Here is a 12055-nt window from a genome sequence, read left to right as displayed (position 1 = left end):
TACTCATCTCCTCCCATACATGCCAGTGTATTTCCAATACTACAAAACATGAAAATACAAAGGACATGAGAAAAAGACAAGATCTAAGAACTAGAGAATGGCGTCCTGCTTTATTTTATGTAACTCTAGAAGGACACACCAGAGGCTTCTTACCCATTGATAAATGTGGATGATATTGGTATATCCAGGTCTAACTTTTTTGCACTGAACAGATGGAAGACCTAATTTTAATACCATTATAAAAATTTGGTAATAGACCATAATAGAAGCAGAAAAAATCTTCTTTCCTTTTAGAAAAGCTTTGGGGCGGCTGGCACAATTGCCGCCTGTGGTGTGGGCATTCTATGTGGGTGTGGGTTTGAGTCCCGGCTGCCATGCTTCTAGATCCCTGCCAGTGCACCAGGATAGCAGCAGATGATGGCCGAGTGTTTGGGTCCCTGCCGCTCGTGTGGAAGAACTGAAAAAAACCTTTGGCTCCTGGCTTCAACTTGCCACAGCCTGCACTGTTGGGGCTATATGGGATGTGAACCAACAGATGGAAGATTCTCTTGTCTTCTCGCTGTGTGTAACTGCTTTTCAAATAAGCAAATCTTTGAAAAAATGTTTTCTTCTTTATCTGAAAGGGAGAGAGGAAGAAAGGGTCTAATCTTCCATCAGCTGGCTCACTCCCCGCAAACCTGCAACAATCAGGGCTGGGCAAAGTCAAAGCCAGGAGCCAAGAACTCAGCCCAAGTGTCCGTGCAGGTGGTAGGAGCCCATGCACTTTACCCATCACTGCTGCCTGCAGGATGTGCTTTTATGGGGCGCTGTGTCACATACAGAGGTAGATTTGAACCCTGGCAGTCCGATATGGGATGAGAACATCCCAACCCATTGCATGACTCCAGAATTTTTCTTTTTTATATGAAAAATTTGGTTTTTTAAAAATTATTTAAAAAAATTTTTTTTAATTTAAAAAGCAGTTTCAAAGAGAGGGAAGAGAAAGAAAAATCTTTGACGTAGTCGCCCTTCTCCACATGGCTGTGATGGCTGGGGCTGGCCTAGGCTAAAGCCAGGAGCCAGGAGCTCGAGCCTCAGCCAGACTTCCTACGTGGTAGCAGAGGACCAATCCCTTGTGCCATCTTCCATTGCTCTCCCAGGTGCAGCAGCTGGGACTTAAACTGATGCCTGTATGAGATGCTGGCACTGTAGGTACCAGCTTAACCTTCTGTGCTTTGAAAAAATATGGTGTTTTTTTTTCAAACTGGGCTATAAAATGGTATTATTGATTGCTTAATGTGCTAAATGTTTTTCTAAATTTTTTGCTAAAAGAAAAAAATTACTAGAATGAATTTTTTTGTATGTGTGAAATAATTGCCTCAGAAAAAAAGTGAAGTGAGCACTTGTTCTTATTTTCAAAATCCGGGATGCTTGGTAGCCTATATTCAGAGAGGACGGTGCAAGTTAGTGGGCGTGATCTCTTGAGAGAGAACACCATTGTGTCAGGCTGCTTTTAGTCACTGCAACCAAATGTTTGAGACAAACCACTTAAGAAGGAAAGAGGCTTCCATGGTTTTGAAGCCTAAAAGTCCAAAGGCCACATGACAGCTAGCAGAGCACACACAGACAGGGTCACGTGCTGAGAGAGGAAGGGGAGGGGAAATAGAGACATGCAGGCTTCCAGAAGCAGCTGCAGTAGCCTGAGGACTCCCACAAGGCCCGCGCCCTCGGAACAGCAGTGCCCTGTGATCCAGCCGTTTAATACAGGGATGAGGAACAGACAAATCATTTGGTGTGGTCCAGCCAAGACAACTACAGGCAGGACTCGAAATCTGAACAATCCAAAGCAGGCTAATTTTTAACCCAATAATTGTAGAAGGCTCTTGGCAGAAAAAACTCCTCGGCCCTACACACATGAGCCTTTGCCGGGTGTTAAGCATCTGAAGCACAGAAACCATAAAGCATGCATCCTCATTGGGGACCATGGTCACCCCAGAAAGCTGAAACTAGTCCTTGGGGATAAAACAATAGTCTTCTGATGTATAAACACAGATACAGATTCAGTGGTCAAGCAGCTATACAGTGTAACAGAAGTTACGTTTCATGGGTGTGGCCAACTGGGGGAAAGATGTGCCTTGTTTCCTTAGGGGCTGATGGCACACAAAGGGCTGAGAAACACTTGACATACAGAATCATAAAGCCAAGGGTAAATCACAAGACTTCACAGCTGATCGCTTGAAGATGTCGAGATGTTCCTGGATATGGAATTTTCTGTCTGAGCTTCTCGTTTCTCAAGGTTGAGAACATGTCCTTCTACTATGTCCGCCTGTGCTGCCTAATGCCCCAGTGACCACGTCCTCCCATGCCTTTCCCCTTAGGCATTTTGATCCCGGGAACCCCTGTCACCTGCACTCTGATTATGTCTGTTCCCAGCATCACGGCCTGTGACAGCTCCCTTGCTGTGACCAGAAGCCCAGACTTCTTCCCCATCCATCTCTGCCTGCTGTGCTGGTGAGGATGCACCCGCTCAGTGCATCCCAGCCATGGTTTGTCAGGGTCCCCACATGCTCCGTCCTGCATAGGCCAGGCTCTCAGGGTCCTTCCCCTGCAGAGCAGAGTTGGGGAAACCCTTTTCTGCCAAGGACCATGTGGATATTTATAACATCACTTGTGGACCATATATAGTGACCGCTTAAAAATTAGCCTGCCCTAGATTGATTGGCTCTCAAGTAGGCCCCACCTGCAGTCGCCCAGGCACGGCCCACCCATTGCTTTCTCTGGCCTTACTCAGGCTGCGGGGTGGACGTTCCGCACCACTGCTCTGCGGCTTCCTGCACCTGGAGCCTGGGCAAGACTGCACAGTTCCTTTTTCTCACGGGTGCTGTTTGGGGCTCCCGTTGCCTGCCTGTTGGTTTGCATGTCCAGGAGGTTCCCAATCCTCAGGTACTCTGCTCCCTTGGTAATCTTGGAATGAAGTTCGTGCACTCTACAGGGACATCAGAAAGTTCACGGAAATGGAATGGAAAGATTAGTTTGGGAAAGGCATTGTGGTGCAACAGATGAAGCTGCCCCTTGGGACGCCCGCATCCTGCATTCGAGTACCGAGGAAAAGTCCAGCCTCCCCCTTCAATCCAGCTGCCTGGTCATGTGACTCAGGTAGAGTCACTGAGCACTGGGCACCTTGACGTTTGCAATAGGACCCTTCAAAATGGAGAAAAACCTTTGACCAAGTTCCCATCAAAGAAAAAATAATTCTTCCTCAGCTTACATACATGTGGCATTTCTGAAAAATCCAAGGTGTATGAAATCCATGCAAACCTTACTTTATTTTATGCATAAAATAGGTTCTAGGTGCTAATGCTTATTTTTTTTTTTTGTTTTTTTTTTTTTTTTTTATATATAATCCATTTTATTGTATTGTTGTTGACAATCTTTACATAGTTAACTATAGTTGAAGGAAAATCAAGAAAGAGAAGGAAAAAAAAAAAAAAGGTTCAGGGGGATAGGGAGGTGGGCAATGCTATATTGTTTCCATCATGTATCTGAGGTAAAAGGGGATATTGAGGGAGAAGCCCCACCCGGTTTCCCGCCCACCCCAAGTCCCATATGTGGGGCATGCTCTGAGATATGTGCTCAAGTGGAGTTAATAGTTCTCCAGTTATGAGTCACTGCCAGTTTCGCTCGATGAGGTGGTCCACTGATTGATATGGTCCATCATGAAGTCTCCATTTGTCCCATATTTCGCTGCCAACATGTAGCTGAGATGAATGATTGTCCTATTCTGTCTTCTGTCTTTTCTTGGTTAGAATTCTGAGTCCAGCAGTTCAAGTGGGGAGATCTCCAAAGATACTTTGAGGTATTCCCAGACCAGATTCTTGTATGTTCTAGCAAGCACAGGGCCCGGCACAGTCCATCACCCTGATCAGCTGGTGGTTGCAATTGCTGTGTTGGTTCTGTTTTCAGTCCCGAGTTGCACTGGAACCAATGGGTGTTGCAGTCCAGTCTGGTTCGGCCCTTACATCAACCAGTGGGAGCTGCAGCCTAGTCGGGGCGACCCACAATAACCCCCACCAAGCCTGCCCCCTACCCTGGTTTGCCAATTTGTGTAGCAGAAGACCAGTCTGTCCCCCATCCCATTTGGCTCTGGTACTTGTCAATGGGTATTAAAGCTTAGTTCTATCTAATCGACTCAACCATCCAGCCCTCACAGATGTTGTTGAGTGCCTCTGTCTAGCCATCCCAGCCCCCGTCCTAGTTTTCATGCCCTCCCACGGGAATAGTGACCCAAGAAGGGGGAACCCACTTTTTCCCTCCCAGGTCTCTCTGTCCCGGTTTATGCACTCTTTAGGTGGTCCTGTGATTTGACTCGATAGAATTAGTCCCCAGTGCCAGCTTCTGCCAGCTGATGCTGTGGCCCTGATCTTGTCCACATGCAGCGCACAGGTGTTGTAGCCTTGCTTAGTCGTGTCTGTCTCTATCCCAGCCAACACTCTCCAGTGGGAGTGGTTGTCCAGCGAGGGGACCAGCCCCTTAACCCCCCCGCCAGCTCTGCCCCTCCCTTCCTGGATCTCACTTGTGCTGGATGGGTGCTGCATTCATATCCAGTACAGGCAACCACGCCCTGGCGTTCCAGAATGTGTACTGGTTTTGTCGCAACCAAACCCGGCCCATTCCACACTCTGTTCTGGTGATCGGATTTGCCAGAGGATGACATGAACTGATTCAGCCTGGCCTGCTCCTGACCCATGCCGAATGCATGCCAGTGGGAAACTTTCCATGGCCTATTCTGGGCTGTTTCCAATCATGCTTCTCGCGCTTACCTGCAGGGACTGTGTCCTGCCAGAGGAGTTGCCCAGGCTCCTCCATCAGAACCCCTCCCAATGCCAGATTTTGCGCTTGCCAGGGGGTTCTTGAGCCAACCCTACTCAGTTCACCTCCTGTCCTAGCAGGAACAGTGGCTTTTCCTGGCTGGCTTTCACCCCATTCTGACTCTTGTTGTTGGATGTTTCAGCCCAGCCATGGCTCGTCCATACCCACATACAGCTCACACATGGCTCAGAAGGGGATTGAGACCCAGCCTAGTCAGTCCCACATCTACCCTGTTTCTCCATAACACCAGATGGTGCTGGGATCTGAACCGGCCTGGTGCATCCAATCCCAGCCCACACTAGTGCCTCGGGTGACTGCAACTGTTTCCTAGATAGAACGCAGCCCCCATTCCAGCACATACACCCCTTGGTGGGAACCTCATCCCAGCTGTGGCATCCCAGATTGGGACCGTTCCTAGCTGTAAATCACGCACCTGCACGTGGTTGCTCCGAGGACCATTAGGTGCCAGCCTGCTACACAAGCCGGAGCTTATCTTTTACTTGATAGGTGTTCAAAGCTCAGCATTATTAAGGGATTGGAAGTTCTTCAAAGGAAGAGTTACTGGCATTGGGAATCTTTAGGATTGACTCAGATCCCAGAAACAGTGGGGTCACTCTAGAGCTATCTCAGCAGCGATTCAGATGTCCAATACCCCAGAGCTCCCCGGCCGCCCTGGCCCAGCCCGCCATGAGCCATGGGCACATGGCGGACTGGGTTCGGGATCCGAGCTAGACGTCCTCTCCCGCAGCCCTCGGCTCGCCTCTGGCAGCCGGAGGTTAAATCCTGCAGGCCCGAGGTTGCGCCCCTCCCCAATCCCGTTCACCCACCACCCAATGAGGGTGTTGGGTGGGTCCCGGACATGCCCAGTCACGGAGGCCTCCCCCCTCGGCGTACTCACCCCAGAAGGAAGCAGGCCGCACCCAGGCATGTCCGGGCCCAGCCCGCCATGAGCCATGGGCACATGGCGGACTGGGTTCGGGATCCGAGCTAGACGTCCTCTCCCGCAGCCCTCGGCTCGCCTCTGGCAGCCAGAGGTTAAATCCTGCAGGCCCGAGGTTGCGCCCCTCCCCCATCCCGTTCACCCACCACCCAATGAGGGTGTTGGGTGGGTCCCGGACATGCCCAGTCACGGAGGCCTCCCCCCTCGGCGTACTCACCCCAGAAGGAAGCAGGCCGCACCCAGGCATGTCCGGGCCCAGCCCGCCATGAGCCATGGGCACATGGCGGACTGGGTTCGGGATCCAAGCTAGACGTCCTCTCCCGCAGCCCTCGGCTCGCCTCTGGCAGCCAGAGGTTAAATCCTGCAGGCCCGAGGTTGCGCCCCTCCCCAATCCCGTTCACCCACCACCCAATGAGGGTGTTGGGTGGGTCCCGGACATGCCCAGTCACGGAGGCCTCCCCCCTCGGCGTACTCACCCCAGAAGGAAGCAGGCCGCACCCAGGCATGTCCGGGCCCAGCCCGCCATGAGCCATGGGCACATGGCGGACTGGGTTCGGGATCCGAGCTAGACGTCCTCTCCCGCAGCCCTCCGGTGCTAATGCTTATAATGGTATTTGTCACAAGTCCAAAGAAGTTGTGAGGCAAATGGAGAAGGTCTGATTCTCTGCACATCTTTCTGCTCACTTATGCAGTCTCTGACTGCTGGGACAGGCTCGAATAGCTCCACAGCCTAAGATTGCCTATGGCCTCACCCACACCCACTGGCACCTCCAGCTCCATCTGCCTGTGACAGGCATCCACTAAGAGTTTGTTGTTGAACTGACTCTTTAGAGAATCCATTTTGTGATTGGTTTTTTAATTTAACTTTAGACCATGAACATTGATGTTACTGTTTAAAAAAACACAATTTAAAAGACCATGTAAACATTCAAAAGTGAGGAGCATTTTTTACAAAGAGTGTTTGTTTTAAAAGAGTCACAGAAAAAGAGAGAGGGACAAGGAGAGCCTCCTTCCACTGATTTGCTCCAGTGACCACAGCAGCCCACACTGGGCCAGAACAAAGCCAGGCACACGAAACCCTATCTGGGGCCCCAACATGAGTGGCAGGGGCACAAGTACTTGGGGCATCTTCTACTGCTTTTTTCCTAGGCCATTATGAGGGAGCTGCATCAGAAGTGGAGCATCTGGGACATGAACTGATATCCTTATGGGATGTCAGCATTGCAAGTGGCAGCTTTATCCACTCCACCACAATGCTAGCCCCCTATGAATGTTTTAATGGTGCAAACATTGTGTGTTTTCACCATCGTGTAGTGGATCAGCCCAGACCTCCAGGAGCCCCTCGGCTCCGCTGCCCCTCTTGGTGGTGGGCCGGCTAGGGAACTGCATGGGTCAACGTGTCCTTCTGTCTTGCAGTGTTTGTGGGTTACCTGTGCATCGTGCTGCTCATGCTCCTGCTGCTCATCTTCTGGATTGCACCAGCCCACGGGCCCACCAACATCATGGTCTACATCAGCATCTGCTCCCTACTGGGGAGTTTCACTGTGCCTTCCACCAAGGGCATTGGGCTGGCAGCCCAAGACATCTTGCACAACAACCCGTCCAGTCAGAGAGCCCTGTGCCTGTGCCTGGTGCTGCTGGCTGTGCTGGGCTGCAGCATCATCATCCAGTTCAGGTACATCAACAAGGCGCTGGAGTGCTTCGACTCCTCGGTGTTTGGGGCCATCTACTACGTGGTGTTCACCACCCTGGTCCTGCTGGCTTCAGCCATCCTCTTCCGGGAGTGGAGCCATGTGGGCCTGGTGGACTTCCTGGGCATGGCCTGTGGATTCACGACCGTCTCTGTGGGCATTGTGCTCATTCAGGTGTTCAAAGAGTTCAATTTCAACCTGGGGGAGATGAACAAATCCAATATGAAGACAGACTAGGATGCAGCGGGGTTGAGGGGCTCAAGAACAGGCCTTGGAGGTGGTTCCTGGTCTTGATTGGATGTCGCGTGGAAGAGACCCTCAATCCCCGGTGTTCGACTTGCCTGTGTACTAACAGGTGGCCTGGAGGACCGTGGGGAGTCTGGCTGGGCACCAGGGCAGGAGCCCAGCCTGAAGCTGCCCGACAGTTGACTGGGCATCATCTCTCTCTCTGACGAGACGAATCGCATTTTCATTCCCATTAACCTGGAAGCTTTCATGACAACTCTTCCCTTCTATAACATTTTAACATTATTTAAACAAAATAAAAACACAGCTCTTTCTGGTTTCATTGTAGGAGAGCAGATATACTTATGGGGTTGCTTCAGAAATTGGAGAAATTGTCTTGAAATCAGGCTCTGTGTGGTAAATGTGCCTGTCGTTGAGTTGGTTTGTATTAGCACGTATCACATTCAGGTACATCATCCAGATAAGTATGTACCCTGAATTGTTTTTATTTCTCTGATGAGGTGACCGTCCCCCTGACCCATTCCCGCACATTTTGATAGCAAATAGAGAGAGAAATGACACAGAAGGTGATAATGCAGCATTCCATTGGCAGGATGATTTCTCAATAGCTCAAATCAATTTCAGTGCCTTTATCACTTGGGATTATTCACTTACCTTGATTATTACTCTGTGTATATTCTTTTAGACTAGGATAGTGCAACTTCCTTGGTTATACCTTATTATTTCAATATTCCAATTATAAATATATAAAGCAGTTAGAAATAATATACATTCATTGGAAGATAGTCAAGACTCGAGATGCATTAGGGCAAATTGACCCATTTAGCATGTACTTACTGTTCTCTCACACAATTGGTTAAGTAGCATGGGGTACTTTTATTTGCATTCAATCTATGTGATTGAGATCCAGCGTCAAATATCTACACCATTCTTTTAGCAAGCATTTGTGGCCATACAAAAGTAATAAATTATTTAACTTGAGAAAAAGGCTGTTAAATCAAAGAACTAACAGTTCCACCACACATATATTGAATGTGCTGTAATATAGGAGCATGTTAAGGGACAATAGGCTAGTTTCTACAAATTGAAACACATAACATTTTTCCAGAGATTTTCTAGCAAAGATGAAAGCAGTTTGGACATCTCATTATTGTTTGAGAAGGCAGAGCAGCGTGCAGTTCCTCACGCTTCCTCTCCTGAAGCTTTCTAACGGTCAGGTTGACATTAGTTATTTCAGGATTCACTTCAAAAAGCTCATTCTTTTGCCAATAGTAACCTTTCATGCGCGTTTAGAGGAGGGAAGCATGAAGTGATTTCATTGCGAGACATACTTAATGTGCAGTGTTCTAGTCTAATTAGGAAACCATTCCAAGTTCAAAGATGAGATTGAGTAGAATAGATGAAGTAGAACGTGACATTTAATAATGTCCAGTTAAAGTTAATAAGAAAAATACATTTTTTTTCTCCAGGCAAAAAGAACATTTTTTAAACAGTTATTATTTTTAAAGATGCAAGGAATAGTTGTCTAAAGTGTTTAATAAAGAGATTATATAAAATAAGACTACTGTAATGTGACAGAGAGTGTAAGACACCTCTTTGAATTAAAAGTATCAAGTGATGATCGTAGATTGTAGTGATTTGTGAATTAAGAGCAGTAAGGAAATTATTTGAAAATGTTTTTAGATTTTTCACTAACTTATAATTAATATATGTTTAAAAAGTGGATGATTCTTTTTTATCAGTTCTTGATGTTTTTGTTTTTATCACCAGTATTTTTTATAAATGCAGATCTTAATTTATTGAACTTTCTGAATTTGTAATGAATTTACTGAACCTTCTGAAAATAGTACATAGCAGTAACAGTGCATTGGTAGGCTTAAGGTGGTTTTCCTGGATAAGGGGTTTAAGATGTTCAAAGAACAGTGAGAAAGTTCATGTGTCAGATGGAATTGATCATGATTATTTTGCTGTAGCTTCCATGTAAAGCTTAAATGCACCTGTTAGTGTATGTTAGTATATTTTAATCCACAGTTATACTATGGATACTGACGTGGTATGTGTTCTGAATAATCTTCCCTATGAGTTTAAAACGGAAACAAACTTTTGAAACGTTATTGGCTTTACTCGTCTTAAGGATGGCAGGTGCTGGAACAGGTAGAATTTCCCAGAGCTGCATCAGTTCAACGGATGGCTTTGGTAGAACACACTGTTTTGTCCCCAAGTGTACATAGCATTTATTGTTTTTCAGCTAGCCTCCAGGTAATTGACATGCTAGTGATTTGGCTGTCTGATTTTCAGGCTAACATAGAATTTGTAAATTCTGACTTGATAGTATTCATTTATCAATTCATATTTTTGTATTTTATTTTTATATTTTATGTGGGAAATGTCAAGAATAAAAAATCCCTGAATTGAAACTTTGGGAGGAGGGCCTCAAATAGGAATAAATCTCTTTATTAACCTTTTAAAAAGTAAATACATATGAAACAATTCTATCAACATGATTTTTTTCAAGTGTCATTTCTGATAACGTTAAGGAAAAATAGCTGTTTGTTTGCAAACTCCTTGAAGACTGAAGGGTTTTGATCACCATTTGAGGATTTATTCTTGCTAGATGCTAAAATAGGCCATTTCTCACCTTTCCTGCTTGGACAATGCTTTTCTCATTTCAATCTTTGCATCTTAATAGACTGCCTCTTGTTCTGTTCATTGATCTAGTGTAGGACTGATTAAGGATTCTGACCCAAACCCAGGACTCCAGAGACCACCCTGGAGTGTTCTGCTCGTCTGCAGGATGCCTGAGTCCCTGAAGAAGGTTCTGGAAAGAAAGGACAGCCTGCTGCTTCTCAAGTGCAGGGAAAGGCGCTGCCTAGGCCGAGACCTCTGCGAAAGAATCCGCTTTCCTGGTGGCCTTGCCTCTTGCTCAGACTGTCACCTTTGTCTTTTCTTATCAGGTTGACAGTAAAAGGCATTGCTGCTCTTTGTTCAGTGATAAGAAATATTCTTTCAATCCTACTTTTCAAACCATTTTGTTGCACTCAGTTGTACTTCCCCAAATTTGCCCCAGCGGTAGTATGTTGGTTTCATCCTTCCCTGGGTTTCATGTCTGCTGTCGGATAGAAGAGAGCACTAGTTGAATGCACAGTCACCGCTCATCTTTCTATAGAGCTCAGCTCTTGGTAAACACCATGCCTGACCGCTGGCTGCCAGTTCCTAGACTTCTGGACAACACTGAGATGCTAGTGTCTGCCAGGTATGGGCACATGTTTGGTGCATGGCAGGTGTTGGTGTCACAGTGCACTTCCCTGCTGCACAGCCCTTCTTGGGGGATGATACCTCTTTTCCAAGCTGCTTAACTGATCTAGTAGAATGGAGAGAATGCTCTGTTGGCTCATCCAGCCGCATCCTTTGCTCTTCAGTGATGCCCACTAGATCCTGCTTAGACTTCCTGTGATTATGTAGGAAATTCAGAAGAGCCAGTTCAGTGGAAGGTCTGCCTGTAACTGTACGCCTTAGCTTCTGAGGGCCTGAAGCACCTGCCCCTTTCAATGCATCTGTTCACCTACCAAGCAGGGTTGGATGTAATCTTGATGTTCTGTCTTCTCAGGGACCAAACAGGTATCATGGAGAACTTAGCACTGACCTTCCTGCCACGGACATGACCATGTTCATTTGTTGTATGTTTTACTCATATTCATAGCTAGATTCTGTTGAGTGGGAAAGAGAAAAGACTAATTTGCACACCAGGCATGCCACAGGATAGTTCATCCTATAAAATACCTCAATTTTTTTCGTATTCCTCATTTCCACCTCACAATTGTACTAAGTAATGAACTTTAAAGATCTGTCCTTTAGCAGATAGGTAGTTTTCCACGCCTGGCCATATTCTTATACCTCTGTTGTATACTTGAAAAGATTCAGAATTGTAGGATCAGGAATGAGAATTTGGCTGAATATCAGTGCTCACATATTTCCATACACGTTTCTCAACGCTATGAGATGTAACAAACGAACTATATTTTAAGAAACTGTAACTTTGCTACATCAAAAATGTTGTCTAATTAAAAAGTTGATGTTCAATAAAATGATGATCATGTAAATAAAGCATCTATATCAAATGTACCCAAAGCAATTAAAAGGCAGAGTCTAGGGCCCAGATCATAAGCCAGACAGAGGGGTCTATTTCTTCTTCTTCTTTTTTTCCCTAATTTTCCCTGAATTGTGCAAATGTAGGTGTTACTCAACCTTTCTGTGCCTCAGTTTTGCTACCTCTAAAGGGGTGAGTTGGTTTTCCAGTTGTTCTGTCTCCAGTGTCCTGGTGGCCTCCAGT

General features: G+C 46.6%; 1 protein-coding gene across 1 annotated transcript in view; it reads left to right on the top strand.

Annotated features, from left to right (window-relative positions):
- The window catches only part of NIPA1 (NIPA magnesium transporter 1), a 28991-nt gene extending 16936 nt beyond the window's left edge, over positions 1 to 12055 (top strand). The window contains exon 5 of the mRNA XM_058666515.1: positions 7205 to 12055. Within this exon, the coding sequence (XP_058522498.1) occupies positions 7205 to 7716 (512 nt within the window). The 3' untranslated portion in view covers positions 7717 to 12055. The remainder of the gene's footprint in view (positions 1 to 7204) is intronic.

This window comes from Ochotona princeps, chromosome 6 (assembly GCF_030435755.1).
Source record: "Ochotona princeps isolate mOchPri1 chromosome 6, mOchPri1.hap1, whole genome shotgun sequence".
Taxonomy (NCBI): Eukaryota; Metazoa; Chordata; class Mammalia; order Lagomorpha; family Ochotonidae; genus Ochotona; species Ochotona princeps.
The sequence above is the reverse complement of the archived record's forward strand: the minus strand, read 5'-3'. Positions and strand labels throughout refer to the sequence as shown.